Here is a 12,852-nt window from a genome sequence, read left to right on the forward strand (position 1 = left end):
TGCTCCAACTCATTTTCAGTGGTAATGGTTTTTATGGGAATAAGCACCAAAAGAGCAAAATCTGATGATGTTGGACACGCAAGTGTGGCTCACACTGAAATCAATGAGAGCCACACAGAGAAACTGGGAAAAGATCAATCAAGATTAATGGAGCCTATTTCTAAATCCGTTAATTCATGTAGTTTGGTGAGAGAGATGCAGCATGAGAGTTTTTAATTGTGAAAGTGTATGACATATCTCCATCTTTACAGTACATCTTTTTATTTTATAGAAGTGTAATATATCATTATGCAAGATATGCTCATAAAATAAAGTTAAAAAGCATTGAGTTTCAGGAATTCCAAATTATGAAGAATTTGAGAACTGCTGGCATGAGGAAATATAGAAACTGTCTTTCCACAGGAACAAGCTTGGGGCCAGATCCTCAGCTGGTGTAAATTGGTTCAGCTTTGTTGACCCCAGTGAAACTAAATCAAGTTACATCAGGTAAGGATCTAGCCCCTGATGCCTTAAATTTTCCCCTTGCCTTACAGGAAAGGATTGTCTTTTTTTAAAGGAACCCAGTGGTATCTGATGGTATTCACCCCATATAGGGCATGAAGTTCCCAGGAGAAATGGTGGAACATTTGACATATCCACAAGTATTTTATTAATAAACACACATAACAAACAATGAACCTCCCCTTGATATCATTGTGCCTAATGAGCGTTAATATACATATAGTCAATGCAAGACAGAATAGAACTCTAAAACAGAGACTGTTTCATGTAGTAGTGTGACCAGTTACTAACAACACCAGAGAGAAATGCCTACCTTTAAAACTGTCTGCAGTATGGCAGAATGTTTTTATACTATATAATACAGCATAACATATACTGCAAAGAGCTAAGGTAACTCAATGTAAGTAATCAAAAGAAATGTGAAGTTAGATATGTATCAGTCCAAGTGTCTACTTTCTTGTCATTTGCAATGTACAGTACATGTTGTATGCATGTCTGCTGTGTACTGTATGTTTGACAGCATGCTATGGTACACGTTGCAAAAGACTAGAGAACTTAAATTACTTTAGGTCAGTTTATTCCTTTCACTGAAAGCAAGCAAGCAAGAAAGAAAAGAAGTTAAAATGCTAAGAGGATCAACTGAATCAACATCCCTGAGTGAAATGTGGGAAAAAATAAATCAAAATGAGGACAGAGATAGGCATCATGTTTTTTCTTTCAAGGATAAACAGAGTGCAAAACTTTGAACATCCCTTCTGGTGTTTCAGCTTTTCACATCTAATTCTTTAAACCTCCATTATATCAGCTTTGCCAATTAGTTTTATAAAGATTTTGTCACCTGCCATTGTAAACTCCTAGTATTTCTCATTTTACCAACGTGACAACTGCCCCTAACACTTATAAATATTGAAGATCATTTTCTGCATAATTACCTTGTGAAGTCTGTCATCTCCATCATAATCACACACATCCTCTTAGCCAAAACTATGATGTCATTGCTGGTGTCATCCCATATTTCAATCTCTGCATCAAGCTTCCTTTTGACTTTCTTGAAGTCAGCCACTTGCTCAGCTATCTTTTCTTTTTCAGCCTCTGGCAGCTGAGTCATCTTAGCCTGAAACATAAGATAATTTGATTTGCAAAATGCACGTCTGTTTCTAAGAGTAATTTCTTTTTGGCAAAATCACTGGACATTACTAAATATATGTTTTAAATATACATGGGCCCGAACCAACACCTCCAATCTGAACACCTTTCAATTTCATAACTGGGCCTTATCTCTAGAACAATATGAAGTGAAATTCTGAAATGTAATACTCCTGAATTTTGAGTAGATCCAAATCAAATTCATGCTTTGAAGTTCAAGTCCATCTCCAATACTCACCTTCTAACCAAAGATGACGCCTCTTATTTTTTAATGGTAATCATCAATTGTCTTTGGAACTTTTCTGCAGGGATTCTAACAATGGGAAAAGTCAACCTCCATTCTATGGTCAGTTCTCATCTCCATTAAGAAATTCATGATGAGAAGCATATCAGAATCGCCAGTCAGCTCAAATAACAAAACTCTGAGCGCAAGCTACATCTAAAAGGACTAAAATATTAATTATTGTACCTATGAGAATAATAGTAAAAAAAAACCCATCAAACCCACATATGCAAAACTCTGAAGATGCTGATGTCTTCTTGAATATGAAGGTGATCTGGGTGAATGCAGAAACAAATTGCTAATCATTCTTGTAAATAAAGCCCACTATTCTGCTTTGCCCTAGTTTGTGGCCCTTTTTACTCATTTTTTCTGCAAACTTTTACGCAAATGATTTTTTCTTTACCAGAATATTCAAACACAAAAGCATCCTGAATACCAACATATAGCGCCCTGCCAAATTCACAGCCATGAAAAACATGTCACAGATTGTGAAATCTGGTCTCCACCCATAAAATCTGGTCTTTTCTGTGCTTTTACCTTATACTATACAGATTTCACGGGGGGGGGGGAGGGGGCAAAGAGACCAGCGTTTCTCAAATTGGGGTTCCTGACCCAAAAGGGAGTTGCAGGGGGGTCGCAAAGTTATTTTAGGGGGGTCACGGTATTGCCACCCTTACTTCTGTGGTGCCTTGAGAGATGGATGACCAGAGAGCGTCGGCTATTGGCCAGGCACCCAGATCAGAAGGCAGCGCCCTGTCAGCAGCAGCACAGAAGTAACTGTGGCAATACCATGCCATGCCACCCTTGCTGCTGCCTTCAGAGCTAGACAGCCAGAGAGTGGCGACTTCTGACTGAGGGCCCAGCTCTGCAGGCAGCAGCGCAGAAGTAAAGGTGGCAACACCATACTGTGCCATCCTTATTTCTGCACTATTGCTGGCGGTGGCTCTGCCTTCGGAACTGGGCTTCCAGCCAGCAGCCACCGCTCTCCCCTGCCCAGCTCTGAAGGCAGCACCGCCGCCAGCAACAGCGCAGAAGTAAGGGTAGCAGTACCGCAAGCCCCCCCCCTCCCCCCCCCCATAACCTTGTGACTCCCCGCCCCACTTCCTTTTTGGGTCAGGATCCCTACAACTACAACACTGTGAAATTTAAGATTTAAATAGCTGAAATCATGAAATTTATGATTTTTTAAATCCTATGACCATGACATTAACCAAAATGGACCGTGAATTTGGTAGGGCGCTACTAATATATATCTATGATTGTATTCACACCAGAAATGCACTTGCAGCTATTTTGAAAGCTATTTGTGGTTCAAAGCTGGACAGGGCCCTGTAAAACTGAGTAGGAGGAAGCTCTACTGTTCAATTCTTCCCCCCCCCCCCATTTAACTGGTTCTGCCACCAGAATTTCTTCTCACTGAGAGAGAACGTGTGCACATGCTACCGTATGTATGTACTGTGCCCTGGAGTCAAGCAATGACAAGACAGGTCAGGAATACTCATCTGACCAAATTAACTATTTTTGCTCTTGTAGGCTTCGTTTCCATCCTTAGTTTTTGAAAGATGTGGGGACATCCTTTTATACAAAGCAAGGCCCAGCAACTCAAATCTAGAGCCCTGCAAGCAGCAAGAAAAGCAGAAACCACAGCATTGTCATCCTCGTCATACATTGCTACACAAACTAATCAGAAGCCACAAACCATATTACAGGATTCCCTCATAAACTTAGACCAGCGGCAGAAAAGTATCATCATCACAGAGAGCGGAAGTCATAGCTGCCAGTTGCTCCAGGAGCTCTTTTCTGCTTAGCTTCAGTCCCAGTGTGGTTTAGTAACTTAGGCAAGTATGTTGGTCTTTTCAACAGCAAAGTACAGAGGCTCAAGGGAATACAAAGCAATTTTCCACATGCAGCAAAAGAAATGAAGGATGAAGAAATGCATCGGAAAATGGAGATTCTCCCACCCACCCCTTTTGTCGATTATACATGCATACAGAGATGCAGATGAAAAGAATTGTAACATAATTAAGCTCAATAACAATAAAACAGTGGGTAAAGAGAAATAATTATGACATGCTGCCTGGCCCTAGTACCACTTGCCTACTATTGAGACCAATACTCATACTCTATCTCATCCATTATCTTTGTGGTCCTAACACTGGATGAATCCACTTGGAGCTTAGAGACAATGAGGACAAGCCAAAAGTCCTCCAGACTGTTCCAAAAGGAACACTCTCCACAATCTGATCTGCCACATCCTCCTCCGAGAGAAGTACAGTAGCAGGTTTGGATCAGGCCCCTGCAAATGCACACAGCCATCAAGCCAATAAACTTATGCTCCCATTTGTTAATGTCTCTATCTGCCTGAGGAGGTAAGCGGCAATGGCCTCTTTAAATCCTGGGTCCATGAACAAAAAAAAGCCAAAAGTATAATGTCCTTGAGTATGTATTCATCTGAGGCAACACACAGCACTTTTGAGGGCAGTTCTAGACCTTTGTTGTCGTTTGCCCGATCATACCATGCAGAGAGGTCACATTTTTCTCCAATAGAAAGATCAGTGGAATGCACTGGCTAATATTAGAGTCATCGCTGCTGATGAACTCAGGGCAACTGTCAAAGGCCCTCAGAATGTCACAATATTCTTATATGAAATAATGTTGTATGAGAGATGGAAAATATACCACAGTTGCCCATTTTTCAGAGTAGCAGCTGTGTTAGTCTGTATTCGCAAAAAGAAAAGGAGTACTTGTGACACCTTAGAGACCAACAAATTTACCTGAGCATAAGCTTTCGTGAGCTACAGCTCACTTCATCGGATGCAGTTGCCCTTGTTACCTCTGTAGCTAGAGAGCTTAGGCATTGAGACAATCAAATAAAAAATACACACAGAGAGCTGACTGCGCTGACGTGCAATTAGGATTGTGCAAGTACATACAAATTACTGAGTGTGAATGTGACAGGAGAAAAAATGGATAAAAAGCTGCGAGTGAATATGACTTATGTGTCTTTCTTCCGAAATCATGAAGGAGTCCAGTCTTTTAAAATAAGGGATACATATACACAGCAAAATGTAATCCTCTTTCTTGTTGAAAAGAGTAAAAGAAAAGGTTTAAATGTCCTAGAATTCTCCACACTGGCTTGCCACCTGCCATTTCTCTCTCTCTCTCTCCCTAAAATGCTCCCCCACCTTCATCTTAAGAACTGAGATCCAATAATTCATTTAGGCCCTTATCCTATTTAGAAAAATTAATTAATCCGATCAGGATTTTAAAAAAAAAAACAGACACTAGCATGTGACTTAGGTAACCAGATTAATGCCTTGAGCAGCAAATCATAAATATTGCATACTCAAATGAACAGTCTTGGGGCTCTGGCTGGGCAGAGGAATAACCATCATATACTTGATTGCAGGATGGGGCCAGAGTGAGTAGTTCACAAACAATCCATTTAGGGTTGCCAATTTTTGTTGGATGTTTTCCTGGAGGTTTCATCACATGACATCATCTTTAATTAAAGATTAATCTTTAATTCCTGGAGACTCCTGGACAAATCTGGAGTGTTAGCAACCCTAAATCCATTGGCTAGAAGTGTTCCAGACAAAGCATTTAATCAGATACAAACTGAGAATAAATATGTACAAATTACTGTGTGCTGACAATTTGAAAACAGAAAAGGGGGCTAAATGTTGTGAGGGAACCCAGCTGGCAGTTTTAGTCCAGTAGGGTTTATCTTGTAGGATGGGGAAGGTGTCGGGGTATGTTTTTATATCTGGGCCTTTGAGTCTGAACACAAGGGATCTATGTTGATTCCCCATGTTCCTGTATTTAACTTTTACAGTATGGAAAATTCTGAGCATTTTATATATTTAAATGGTGACTTAAATCTTTAAAGGTTTCTTTTGTTCCTGAAGGGATATTAAGGTATGTCCTACAGCCATCACCACACCCAGAAATATAGCGTAAACTCCTTTTAGAGAATTCTCTGGAAAAGGGATTCTTAGATTGCTTGAACTGCCCAATATCCTGTGAGAGAAAGACTGCCACTCCTATAGTTGTTTCATTAAAATAGATCTTGATTTGATTGCATTTGGTTGATTTCATTTTTAACATCTCCTGGTAACGCAGAGTGCTGGCAGTTAGAAGCTTTTAAGGGCTACCCCCCCCCCCCGCCCTTTATGAGCAAGATTGTCAGTTAGCAATCTGCCCCAAGTAACATTCAGCATGTAATTGAACGGGCCCAGGAGCACAGCAGGGAACTGACTGTAACTCAGAGTCACAATGTGACCCCAGGTTCCACCTTGCTTCACAGGGAAAATAACCTACCATGAGTCAGTATCAGAAGTAGATTACCTCCCCTGCCCTGCTGACTCAGCAATACTTGCTGGAGCATTAGGAAGAGGTAAAGCCAAGGACCCGTCCACTTCCCAGCTCCAGAAGGAGGGGGAAGTAGTGGCACTGTGCTATTCCCCCCACTCTTCCCCTGGGTTTCAAGCCAGTGCAAACATTCCAAATGTGTCCAGTGTCACCTGAAAATTAACATCTATGGAATTTGTTAAAAAATATGTAAGGTGAAAAGTTACCTTACTTATGGGGGACTCACAAAAATATTGAAAATGTGCTCCCCACACATATTATTCTAAAATACATTTTAAATAAAAAGTCATTAATCTGATAAATGATGAATATTGGCTGCAAGATCTGAAGTTTGTAGTACCAGAAAACCCCATAAACTGCTATGGATTGCGTCACGAAGTGATTTTTTTTTTCCTTATCAGAAAATACTGCATTTCATTTCCACCAGAAAATGCAGGACAACTTACATCAACTAAATAGGAATAATTTTAACGACTGCTGTCAGAATGAAGGAAACACAAATGCAGACATGGTTCAGTTACCAGTCAGATGAAAAGAAATCTACAGCTATGTTGAGTAAGTTATTTAAAATTGTGCAGATTAGTTTAGCTGGAACAGAAAGCAGGCTTCCTCCAATCTTGAATTCTGGTTATTCTATCCAACTTCAGTGAGTTTTATCCAACTTCAGTAAAAAATTGAATTCAGTACAAAATAGATACCACAGATGCAGACATTTAGAGAGTTCCTCAGTTTTAAAGCCACTGACTCAGACGCTTACATCCCAAACTGGCAATAGATATGGAAGGCAGCTACTATCGGTCTTTCTCACTAGCATAGATCCTTGCTGTTCATAAATCATAGAATCATAGAATATCAGGGTTGGAAGGGACCTCAGGAGGTCATCTAGTCCAACCCCCTGCTCAAAGCAGAACCAATCCCCAATTAAATCATCCCAGCCAGGGCTTTGTCAAGCCTGACCTTAAAAACTTCTAAGGAAGGAGATTCTACCACCTCCCTAGGTAACGCATTCCAGTGTTTCACCACCCTCCTAGTGAAAAAGTTCTTCCTAATATCCAACCTAAACCTCCCCCACTGCAACTTGAGACCATTACTCCTTGTCCTGTCCTCTTCTACCACTGAGAATAGTCTAGAACCATCCTCTCTGGAACCACCTCTCAGTTAGTTGAAAGCAGCTATCAAATCCCCCCTCATTCTTCTCTTCTGCAGACTAAACAATCCCAGTTCCCTCAGCCTCTCCTCATAAGTCATGTGTTCCAGACCCCTAATCATTTTTGTTGCCCTTCACTGGACTCTCTCCAATTTATCCACATCCTTCTTGTAGTGTGGGGCCCAAAACTGGACACAGTACTCCAGATGAGACCTCACCAATGTCAAATAGAGGGGGACGATCACGTCCCTCGATCTGCTCGCTATGCCCCTACTTATACATCCCAAAATGCCATTGGCCTTCTTGGCAACAAGGGCACACTGCTGACTCATATCCAGCTTCTCGTCCACTGTCACCCCTAGGTCCTTTTCCGCAGAACTGCTGCCTAGCCATTCGGTCCCTAGTCTGTAGCTGTGCATTGCGTTCTTCCGTCCTAAGTGCAGGACCTTGCACTTATCCTTATTGAACCTCATCAGATTTCTTTTGGCCCAATCCTCCAATTTGTCTAGGTTCCTCTGTATCCTATCCCTGCCCTCCAGCGTATCTACCACTCCTCCCAGTTTAATATCATCAGCAAATTTGCTGAGGGTGCAATCCACACCATCCTCCAGATCATTTATGAAGATATTGAACAAAACCGGCCCCAGGACTGACCCCTGGGGCACTCCACTTGACACCAGCTGCCAACTAGACATGGAGCAATTGATCACTACCCGTTGAGCCCGACAATCTAGCCAACTTTCTACCCACCTTATAGTGCATTCATCCAGCCCATACTTCTTTAACTTGCTGACAAGAATACTGTGGGAGACCGTGTCAAAAGCTTTGCTAAAGTCAAGAAACAATACATCCACTGCTTTCCCTTCATCCACAGAACCAGTAATCTCATCATAGAAGGCAATTAGATTAGTCAGGCATGACCTTCCCTTGGTGAATCCATGCTGACTGTTCCTGATCACTTTCCTCTCATGTAAGTGCTTCAGCATTGATTCTTTGAGGACCTGCTCCATGATTTTTCCGGGGACTGAGGTGAGGCTGACTGGCCTGTAGTTCCCAGGATCCTCCTTCCTCCCTTTTTTTAAAGATTTAAATCATATAATGTAGCCAGGCATTGGAGTTCTTGACCTCTCAGGGAGTCTCCCTGATGTCTATTCTATAGAATTGGAAACTCTTAACTACAAGTCAAAACAAAAATTTCTGTACTGTCAATTGAGCCAGTATTTTAAATGATAAATTGATTATCAAAGTGTCAATTGGAAATCATTTTTAAAATATACCATATTCAGACCAGAAATTAGATTATCTCCAAAAGATGGGGAAGTGGTACTCTCACCATGCTCTCACTTATAACACTTTGGTTTCTTAATTGTTTTATAAGTTTATGGACTCAGCCCAACACGCCAGGTCTACATTATCACAGCCAAAATGGGAAAATACTCCAGCCATTGGATACAGTATGCATGTTTATCAGGTATAAAAACCATTCCAAGATAAGGAAAGACTGTTGTATGAGTTACCCTTCCCTTCAGGATTAAAGTAACTCAAACACTGATTTTAAAGAGAACAATATGACTTCTGCAGGCTGGCTGGCCTTGATGTGAATAATTTTTGTACTGAATCAGCTGAAAACAGTGAAGGACCAAATAGTCCCATGCATACTGAGAACATCATTACCAAAATGATGTGTTGGATGCCTGCATGCCAAACCCATTACAAAATAATTTCTTTTACATTATTTCTGGGTAAGGTTTTTGCATAGGAATCAGATTCTTGAAAAAAATTACCCTGAAATTCTCTGTGAAATTATTACAGCCAGTCAAAAACTCAAATCAATGAGCTGGACACTCTGGCGTATGCAGGTCATTTTGCATTGCTCCACTGGCACAAAGCACTTTTAAGCATGAATTCAGCTATTAAAAGGGTAGATGAGACACACCATAGATGCTCCCGTGCTCCCTCCCGTGCCTGTGACCAGTACAGAGGGGCATATCCAGCCTAGTCCTGTTATGATCCCTGGCTGCCATAAAGGTTTCTCAGAACCATTGGAAGTCAGCGTAACTGGAGCAGCCTTTAGGTGACTGGACTAATGCCAGGATGACCCAAAGCTTGTGGATACAAAAGGCAGGCTTAAAGCCAATTTTGCATCACTTTCCTAAACTGTACCGAGCACTCCTTCAGCTGCAGCCGAGGATCGAACTCAATATCATCATAGGTTGAAAAAACAAGTGGTTCTTAGACTATTATAAAAATAATTAAAAGAAAAGAATATTGTCCTGGAGGTGTTACTGGAAAGCAAGCAGCAGGACAGGCACTCTACACAGATACCCTGAGGTCCAAGAATCCTTGCAGAACTTTGGCCTCCATGGTTCTGAGGTCATAGATCCCTTTCATCCCACTACTAACCTTCCCTTCTCTCAAAGTGAATGATGTGGTGTAGCTATTGCATAGTCACTCACATTTAAGTAATGGATCTATCTTCTAATAGGGTGACAGTTATTACAAAACTGTGGTTACACTGCAATTACAATATAATTACACTGTGGTTATTCTTGTTTATAACAAATTACCACTAATTCATATAACTGGAAGGTTAAGAAGGTGGCTGAATTACTTATATTATCCTTTTGGTTTTATAAGTAATTCATGTACTTTTGGAATCCACATACATGACGTAGATTTTATTTACACTGTGATTACTCTGTCACACAGTTAATTTTCCTAGTTATATGAATTACTAGCAATTATAGGTTTCATAAAGCATATCCATGGTGTAATTACAGGCACCAAATTAGAAAGTGTAACTGACAATTTTATGTAGTATTTTCAATGTTTGTTTTAAAATGTAAAAAAGCATGAAACTGACCAAATATACAGGCAGATCAAAATCGTGATAAGATCTTTGTAACTGAGGAACTTGGTGTTTGTTTGTGACTGGGGAGCTCTACTAACTGAAAATAATGCAAGAAATTAAATGGAAAGAAAGGAGAGCAAGGGGTAAAGAGGGAAAAGGGATCAAAAGCAGGAGAGTACTGTCCATTTGACATAGCAAATATGTAACTATCATATTTCTTATCTTCTATCAGCTGATGGAGAGGTCTAACACTCCCAGCCCACAGTTTTAATAATGTTTGAGTCTAGGAATGGAGAGCCATGTTTAGCAACCATAAAAAAGAGGAGATTTTAATAGGAGAACCATGAGGTATGATGTTTTGCTTGTGCATTCAGAGTAACGTTTTCCAAGTGGAATATGACAATTTATTCACTGGAACGAAGTGACCAAGGAAAATCATAAAATGCTATCCCGCTGACCTTGATTTTTCTTTAAGCTCTCTGATACTGCACTGAAAACATATGTAGCAACAAACCCAAAATTACATCCACAGCTTTTTAAGTGTGGTGTTGTCAAGGTTCCTCCCCTACTCTGAACTCTAGGGTACAGATGTGGGGACCGAAATGAAAACCTCCTAAGCTTACTTTTACCAGCTTAGGTTAAAACTTCCCCAAGGTAGAAATTAATTTTACCCTTTGTCTTTGGAATATCCACTGCCACCACCAAACTCTAACTGGGTTTACTGGGAAACGTAGTTTGGACATGTCTTACCCCCCAAAATCCTCCCAACCCTTGCACCCCACTTCCTGGGAAAGGTTTGGTAAAAATCCTCACCAATTTGCATAGGTGACCACAGACCCAAACCTTGGATCTGAGAACAATGAAAAAGCATTCAGTTTTCTTACAAGAAGACTTTTAATAGAAACAGAAGTAGACAGAAGTAAAGGAATCACCCCTGTAAAATCAGGATGGTAGAAACCTTACAGGGTAATTAGATTCAAAACATAGAGAATCCCTCTAGGCAAAACCTTAAGTTACAAAAAAGACACACAGACAGAAATAGTCATTCTATTCAGCACAATTCTTTTCTCAGCCATTTAAAGAAATCATAATCTAACACATACCTAGCTAGATTACTTACTAAAGTTCTAAGACTCCATTCCTGGTCAATCCCCAGCAAAAGCAGCATATAGACAGACACACAGACCCTTTGTTTCTCTCCCTCCTCGCAGCTTTTGAAAGTATCTTGTCTCCTCATTGGTCATTTTGGTCAGGTGCCAGCGAGGTTACCTTAAGCTTCTTAACCCTTTACAGGTGAGAGATTTTTCCTCTGGCCAGGAGGGATTTTAAAGGGGTTTACCCTTCCTTATATTTATGACAGGTGTGATTTTGCATCGAGATACAATGTAAAGGTAAATGTGAAATAACGATTTAAATTGAAAATCTGCTGTGATGAAAGTGCAGATTTATTTTGCCCAACAAATGAAAGCAAGTTTTTATTACTTCCATAGCAAGCACAAATAGTTGCAAACTTCTTCACTACAGTAAAAAGATAATGGTGTTAGGAAGTCGAGGGTGGTGATGGGGAACCATCTTGCTCACATTTTGGTTCTTTTACAAAAGAAAATATTTTTTTAAAATAAAACTCAGTTAAATATATTGGTTAGCCTGTTTTTCTGTGATATTTGGGTAACTTCAAAGAGGGTATTATTTGCTGACTTCTGAGAGGTTTAGCCTTATTGTTATCAACCTCATTAGTCATAATACTAGGGATGGGCAAACTGGCATATGACAAATAAAACTAGGCTTTCATTGAATCTGACCATCTTTAAGTTTCAGATCAGTTTGGTGTCATAGATTCACACATTGTATGACTACTTTCCAAAGCCATTGCTTTTCAGGACACAGCGTGTAATCTGTAATTTAATTCATGCAGATCAGAGGACAGCAATTCCATTTTGTGGCAACTTTTGAAGTTTCACAATTTGTTTTCACTCCTCTGTGGAAAAAAACCCAAACCTTTCAAATGTTTTCTCAAAAACATGTGTGTCCATAGCTTAGTGGTTAGGGTGTTGCCCTGGGATGTGGGAGATTCAAGTCCCTGGTCTCCCTGATTCAGAGCAGAGTTTTTTATCCCAGGTCATTCTAGATCATGCATAGCAGGATCTCCCATATCCCAGCCCAGTACCCTAGCCTCTCATCAATAGAGTCAGTCTCTCTCTCTCTCTGATGAAAATTCTGTAGAAAGTGGTTCATCTGTGCAAAACACTTCAGTAAAACCAAATATTTAGGCAAAAATGTTCTAACCAGCTCTAATTGTAAGTTACATTCTTTCTTCCTAGATGTATGACCATAAATTTGGCTGCATTCAAATGTATGTTTTTCAGATATGCACAGCTTACCAAGTACACAGGTATGTATTTGGTAAAGGTTACTAACACAGATATGTGTTTTGTATGCAAGACTCTAGTGAATATTTTTCTGAGCATAGTACACAGTGTGGCAAGGGATTGCTCTTATAACAGATAACAAAAGTCCTGTCCGCTATCTCTTAATTAAAAGTCTTATTTTTTC

General features: G+C 40.2%; 1 protein-coding gene across 9 annotated transcripts in view; it reads right to left on the reverse strand.

Moving 5' to 3' along the window:
- CTNNA3 (catenin alpha 3) overlaps window positions 1-12,852 on the reverse strand; it is a 946,302-nt gene that overhangs the window by 95,610 nt on the left and 837,840 nt on the right. For all 9 annotated transcript variants that reach the window (XM_075130833.1, XM_075130836.1, XM_075130831.1 and 6 more), the window contains one exon: window positions 1,434-1,615. In XM_075130833.1, the coding sequence (XP_074986934.1) occupies window positions 1,434-1,615 (182 nt within the window). The remainder of the gene's footprint in view (window positions 1-1,433; window positions 1,616-12,852) is intronic.

The sequence above is a fragment of the Caretta caretta genome, chromosome 7, assembly GCF_965140235.1.
Source record: "Caretta caretta isolate rCarCar2 chromosome 7, rCarCar1.hap1, whole genome shotgun sequence".
Lineage (NCBI taxonomy): Eukaryota > Metazoa > Chordata > Testudines > Cheloniidae > Caretta > Caretta caretta.